Source organism: Pseudomyrmex gracilis, unplaced genomic scaffold (genome assembly GCF_002006095.1).
Source record: "Pseudomyrmex gracilis isolate BER0280 unplaced genomic scaffold, ASM200609v1 scaffold_2088, whole genome shotgun sequence".
Lineage (NCBI taxonomy): Eukaryota > Metazoa > Arthropoda > Insecta > Hymenoptera > Formicidae > Pseudomyrmex > Pseudomyrmex gracilis.
This window is the reverse complement of record NW_018022672.1, coordinates 9,240-16,204: the sequence shown is the minus strand read 5'-3', so window position 1 is coordinate 16,204 and position 6,965 is coordinate 9,240. Positions and strand designations below refer to the sequence as shown.

Genomic DNA, 6,965 nt, shown 5'->3' with positions numbered 1-6,965 from the left:
CTTGAAGTGTAAACTTGTTTAATAAACCATATCTTTCATTTTCGATTTTTAATTCACGTAGTCCGGGAACTTTCCGGACAAACTGTGTATCTCTAATATATACAGAATGTCCGACAATTATTTTAACATTTTTCGTAGGCAGCTAGAAGGAGTAAAACTGTTGAAAATCCAGTATTATGTTGCAAGATTCGCAATAGTTACCGGAATCTTAATTAACAAAGATCAGTGAATAAGCATGCATTGAGCATTTTACGCGCGTAAGACAGCGTTTCGCGCGCTCACGGTGTTACCCGTAACAACATAAGGAAGAAGGTAAAACAACAGCCTATATTAAAACATATACATAATAAAAAGTTACCGCGCAAAGTGCGCCAAGCTGTCTTCCATGCATAAGATACTCCGATGCATGCTTATATTCGCGGTTCTTTGGTAATTAAGATCTCGGTAACTATTACAAATCTAGCAAAATGGTATAGAACTCGTCGATTCAGATTTACTCCTTCTATTTGCTTACAAGAGATGTTAAAGTAAATGTCGGACATTTATATTAATATACATCCATGAATTGCAAAGATATAATTACTGTTTTTATAATATATAAATACATGAAGAATATATATATGTTTTTATAACATATAAATACATATTCTTCATTCTGATTTTTTATAAGTGTAGTAAAATTATCTTTTTTGTCTCATTTAGTTTAAAATTATGATATTATATTTTTGATAACGTTTTTGAAACATTGCCGCAATATTGTTATTGTTTTATTGCAATTCCAATGATTTTATAATATTGCTGTTACATTACATTGCAATTTGCAATGACGTAACATTGTAGCAACATAACCGGAAAGTTCTGTGCTGTATGAGATTGTTTTGCTTGTGTACTTAGACAAAATTAGATTTTATTTATTTTTGTCAGTGGATTAATTATAACGATTCAATTGGAACAAATCTTATAGAAACTGGCTTAGTAGGCTNAATCAGTGCGGTATANCGTAGTTTTACATCTTTTAAATAGTCGACAGGCTCTAAATAAAAGTTGTGTATCAACAAAGCAAGTATAACTTTTAATTCTAACAAAGCGTATCGTTGACCTGCAATTCATAATTAAGAAAATATATGTTACAAAAAAAACAAGAATATTTACAAGTAAAAGAAAGTTGCTAAGCGATAAATATGATATTACGTTATTTAAAGATATTGATGTGTTTCTTTTACTTTTAGTATAGTTTTTGACAGACTAAATTTTAATAATAAGCATTCTTACCTATGCAATTTCGAGGTCCTGCACTGAACGGTAAATAAGAATAGGGATGGCGATTTTTGCTTCTTTCCTGTAAAAATCGATCTGGATCAAATATCTCTGGATTGGGCCACAATTTAGGATCTCTGTGCACGGCGTAGATATGAATACATATATTTGTTCCACCAGGTACTATGTATGATTCTATAAACAAATATACAATATGATACACTACAAAATGTACCAAATTGGTTACAGTGTGAAAAACTTATTTAAAAATATACACTTGTGTGTGTGTGTGTGTGTACACACAAATGTACATTTTTTAATCAGTTATATACAGGGTGTTCCATAATTGCCGTCTCACCGCTTGTAGGCAAAAAGAAGTTATTTTAAGACAAAAAGTCCTATACCACTTTGGAAGATTCGCAATACATAACGAGATATGAATTAATAGATAGCGCGATCTCCGAATGCAATTTATATGCTGTTTATGTATAAATTTACATACTATTCTATTAGTTCCTCCCATTCCACCGCAACGGCGCGTCCGCGCGAAAGACTAAGATGTTCTTACGCTCTCCTTACGCTGGATGCACGCTAATTAGCGGATTTTTATTAATTCATTCGTTCTCGTTAATTATTGCGGATCTTCCAAAGTGATATAGGATTTTTCGTTTTAGAATAACCCCTTCTACTTGCCTACGAGCGGTCAGACCCCAGCAAACACAAAGTAACAGTTACGTAACATTAATGTTATAATTTCCCACTCAACAATGTAACTGCTATGTACAAGGCATGTTACATTGCAGTTTCATCGTTGAGTGGGAAATTATAACATTAATGTTACGTTACTGTTACTTTGTGTTTGCTGGGACGGCAATTACGGGACACCCTGTATATTTAAATCAGTTATACAGGAAGTCCGTAAAATTTTGATACAGCCGAAGTATGGAGATCGATTGAGTCAAACTGAATAGAAAAGTTATTTGCCATTTTGCAAAAGTCGCAATAGTTAATGAGATACAAAGTAATAAATGTGTGCCAATGAGCGCGTGAGAAGCGATGGTCCCGACCACTGAACTATAATATGAAACGCGCCTTGCGTTCAGTAGAAATCAGCTCTCAGCAATTGCTGAGTGACTGAATGATTGAACGCAGTCATTCCTTACTTTTCGTCGATTTTTTGTCTTGGACTGTATTCGTATAAATTTCAACCAATCAGCGACGACGAAACAAAGACAGATATCCTAGTTGTGATGCTCTCTATCGCGGACAGCTCGCACAATAGCAAGGCGCGTTTCATATTATAGTTCAGTGGTCGGGACCATCGCTTCTCACGCGCTCATTGGCACACATTTATTACTTTGTGTCGTTAACTATTGCGAAGTTTGCAAAATGGCAAATAACTTTTCTATTCAGTTTGACTCAATCTATCTCTATATTTCGGCTTTGTCAAAACTTTACGGACACCCTGTACATACATATATATCACAATTGTATCTATTTTATTACATCAAATTTTTGTCAGAGATCAATACTTACTACTTTGTCACATATAACGCGACATGAATATGTCAATTTCATATAAAGATCACGGGGGAAGAATTTGATAAGTCACATTTTGGTAATTTTAGAGGAAAGTGATTTTAAAGTTTGAAACGTATGTGTGTGTATTTCTGTTACATTTTATAAAACTGTTTATATCTTGAAATCTATCACAAATTTCTCTTTCTAGCTTTGGATAATTAAAAAATTTCATTTTAACTATCAAATAACATTAAAAACAGAAAATCTAAAAAAATTGACTTTTCAAGTTCTTCCCCTGTGGTCTTCATATGTTAACTGTTATTGATGTATCATACAATCTTCTAAAGAATTTTCTCGAATAAGACATGCATAAAAACGTGTATGTACTATTCAATATCCTACTAAAGTGGAAGTAATTGTATATAAGCTTTCGAGATATATTATTATTAGGATATATTCATTACATAAGGAAATGTCCAAAAATTTATTTTATATAGTTATTTGGTATACGCACGTAATTTTACATCTTCCGTTGTCACTCTCGCTATTATAGCCGCACTTGGATATAAACGCAGTGTTTCCTTAATACATCTTTCTAAATAAGATAGATTTTGCAGCGACGACATGGTAAATTTATCGTTATTTTCTTTGAAGATAGTATTAACTTCTAATCTAACGCGATCCTGTATAAGAAATGGTAAGTAATAAGAATATATATATACAAAGTATCTGCAAAATGGTAAATGACAGATACCTGAATATCCTTATGTTCGGCTAACAACATTAAAGCAAACATTGCCGTTATTGATGTAGTATCATGTCCCTGTAATTATAACTTAGTATGTGATATTTGTCCACATATATATAGCAATAATACATAGCACTAAAATCAAATAATATATACATAACAATTTTAAGAAACATTAGAAATTTTTACCGCAGCTGTAAAGATATCGACTTCCTCCCTAACGTCTGAATCGGTTAAATTATTTTCTTGTGACATGGATATCAAACAATCCAACATAGCGAGCCGTTTTTTTTTGACTAAAAAAATCCAATGGATATTAAGTTTTCTGTTAAAAAAATTCCAAATATACTAAGGTTTCTGTTTAAATATTCTGTTAAACTAGTTTTGTCTAAAGAGAATAAATATTAATTTTATTAGAACAGAGTGATTGAATTTTATATGAAACACTTTGTTATAGAACTGTTTTTTATCTATGTACTTCAAGTAATAAAACACTATGTTTTACTGTCTGAATTACGATTACATGATCGCATATGATCTACCATTTTATAATGTTACATACTTCCAATGATTTCTGTATCATCTACTTTTGCAGATGTATCATTTTCGATATTTTTTAAATATCGACCATCAGTGAGTTTGTGATACTGTTTCCTTTTTGCAATAATCTGCAAACAAATATAAAATATAGTACTGCTTAGTATTCATTTTTTATCTATGTTTTTGGTTTGTATATAAAGTATTACCCTATGATCACGGTTATAAAGTATTTTACGTACTTTTTCTGTGAAGCTGTGCAAAATGCTCACAAGTTTTCTTTGTTTTCTTCCTATTGGTAACAATGCAATTATCCATTCATTGTACAACCAGGGCCTTAGAAACCTTAACAATTTTTGGCAGTATTACTATTTAATTTGTTGATGAAAATACTTGAAAGAAATCATATATTTATATCTTACCTGTAAAACATGATTTCAAATATCGCATGAAAAGCATTTCGATATTGTTGTGATTCGGTAGAATTTTCTAAAGTGATACCCATAACTGATTCTACAATTAAGAATGCAATTAAGAGTGCATGCGTAACGAATATCGATGTTTTATTTATCATAGTTTTGGTTAAAAAGAATACATTTTCTATATTTTATTGTATTTGTAATAAAAATAAGAACAGTGAATACAGTAACAGAACAATTACCACATATTATGTTTAGCATATGTTTGTTTGTAAATGATAGTAAATCTTTTACAACCGGTTCTCTAGCTTTTTTTAAAGATGTAACCATGCGATTGCTTTCTTCAATGAAAATGTCAATAAACTGGTTTAATATAGTAAAATGAAATGTCGGTGTTAATATTTTTCGTCGTGTACGCCATTTGCTACCTGAAACATAGCGGAAATAATCGGCTTAACGGATATTTTTGATTACTTTTTTCTTGGGTTAAAGCAAAATTGTAACATTTTGTTGTTTGTGTGGGACGAGCTTGAAACTATTTTGTCTATATGAAAGTTGTCCTATTTTTGTTTATTCTGCTGTTCTAATGTTCAAAATAAAATAGAAAGTTATAGTTCTATTATTGTTATTCAAAATCATAGTTTTTCCGACTACTTTCAGAAAAACTTTTTTTGATTACAGATAATCCTCCTATAACAAGATACTTGAATAACGCGGTTTACAAAGTGTGGTAAAATGAAGTCTAATCCTGTCGTTTTAATATGCGCGCTTATGTAAGCCTTGTATAACGCTATTAATTTAACGCGACATTTTTGTAGAACGGAATATTTGCGTTATATTAGGGTTACTTGTATTTCCAAATTGCGGTAATTATTTAGAAAGCGGACTTTTTCACCGATTTCAATGAGCTTGAAATATGTTGATAAGAACGTTATTCTGAACAACTTTTCCTTATACATGTTACCGCCGCTCGGCTTTAGGTTTTCGAGTTATAAACAAAAGAAGTTTCATAATTGAATACTAGTTTTCCAACATTGTGTCGATTTCTCAAGTTAATATGTTCTTTGTATGACACGTGTAAGCAAAGCTGCGCCCTCCGCAGAGGGAGATGCTCCCCCTGTTCCCCCCTCGAGGAAAAATAGGAAACAACTTCTGATTAAGTGTCGCTAAAAACCACGTATATATTATTGACATGAAGCGACATGTGATCAGAAGTCGTTTTTCATTTTTCCTCAAAAGGGGAGCAGGGAGAGGGGTGCAGCTCACCCTGCCTACACGCTTACAACATTACTCCGATAGCCAAATGATAGCAGTATGCCAGCAGTATGCACACAGGTTTAATCAGCACTTTGCAGCAGACTCTACTCAGCTGTATCATCATAGTGAGTGAATTATGTAGGCACGATATGTAAAGAAAACAACGCAGCGAAAATATAGAAATAAATGAAGATAGACATAATAATAGCATGTTATGCTTCAAATCTGCTACATTTTTTTGAGCAAGTTCTGCTTGATTGATGCAATTATATATCTGCATCACGGCATGACACATTTATATTCTTTTTTTTCTGTTTTTCTGTTGATACTAGTTGAAACAACAGATTATGTTTGACTGTTGGCTACATTGTACTGGCTTACTGTGTTATTGCAAACTTTGGAAAATATGCTCATTCAGTTTTGGTTATCTGGGTTACTTGGCGAATTCTTGTTGAAAAGATTGTGTAATGTAATAGTTTGTCTTAAATATTGAATAAATTTACAATTAGACTTGGCGTTATTAAACGCAAGAGATTACATACATAAATCCTCGTTTTCGATACCAAATCAATTTGCCAACTAAACAGTTTTGTTTACATCATACATTATTGCACGCAAATAGTTAAAGAAGAAGAATTAACGTCCTTAACAACACATTTCAAGCTCATTGAAATCGGTGAGAAAGTCTGTTTTCTAAAGAATTACCCAAATTGCTATTTTTTCTTTGAAAATTGAGTCGTTTCTATTACGTGCGTATGACGTGAAGAAAGACACAACTTACGAACGTCAACGCGCGCGCGCATGTCGGTGCGTAACAATTTCAATATAAAAAGTATTGCTTCTAGATTTCAAACTTCTATATGCATAATATATATTGTTTTACATTTTTTTTCTTTATAATTTATAATATTGTAATAACTCTTACTTTCCCATACAGCAGAAAACGATTGCAGGAATATTGCAGAAATATTTCATTGCACGATTGCAATATTGCAAGTACGTTGCAAAATATCACAGTAACATTATTGTGACACTACAGCAACGGTAAAATGTCCGCCTTTAGAAATTGCGGTAAATGTACAGAATAGGGGAGCCCCCTCCGATCGGCTTCTCGTTTTGATATATTGTAAATATGACCTTCCTGAGTACGTTTCTAAAAGTTTTAGCCGTCGCTCATTGTTTATAAAAAACTTATGAACAAAAAAAGTTTCATGAATAAACTATCG

At 32.1% G+C, this 6,965-nt stretch overlaps 1 protein-coding gene across 1 annotated transcript in view; it reads right to left on the bottom strand.

Annotated features, from left to right (window-relative positions):
- Positions 1 to 735: 735 nt before the first annotated feature.
- LOC109862624 (cytochrome P450 4C1-like) overlaps positions 736 to 6,965 on the bottom strand; it is a 15,187-nt gene continuing 8,957 nt past the window's right edge. Inside the window, exons 4-12 of the mRNA XM_020442715.1 lie at positions 4,725 to 4,910; positions 4,486 to 4,576; positions 4,306 to 4,408; positions 4,089 to 4,194; positions 3,716 to 3,822; positions 3,533 to 3,601; positions 3,293 to 3,461; positions 1,273 to 1,452; positions 736 to 1,099 (exon numbers count right to left, since the gene is read on the bottom strand). Coding sequence (XP_020298304.1) covers positions 933 to 1,099; positions 1,273 to 1,452; positions 3,293 to 3,461; positions 3,533 to 3,601; positions 3,716 to 3,822; positions 4,089 to 4,194; positions 4,306 to 4,408; positions 4,486 to 4,576; positions 4,725 to 4,910 — 1,178 coding nt within the window. The 3' untranslated portion in view covers positions 736 to 932. The remainder of the gene's footprint in view (positions 1,100 to 1,272; positions 1,453 to 3,292; positions 3,462 to 3,532; positions 3,602 to 3,715; positions 3,823 to 4,088; positions 4,195 to 4,305; positions 4,409 to 4,485; positions 4,577 to 4,724; positions 4,911 to 6,965) is intronic.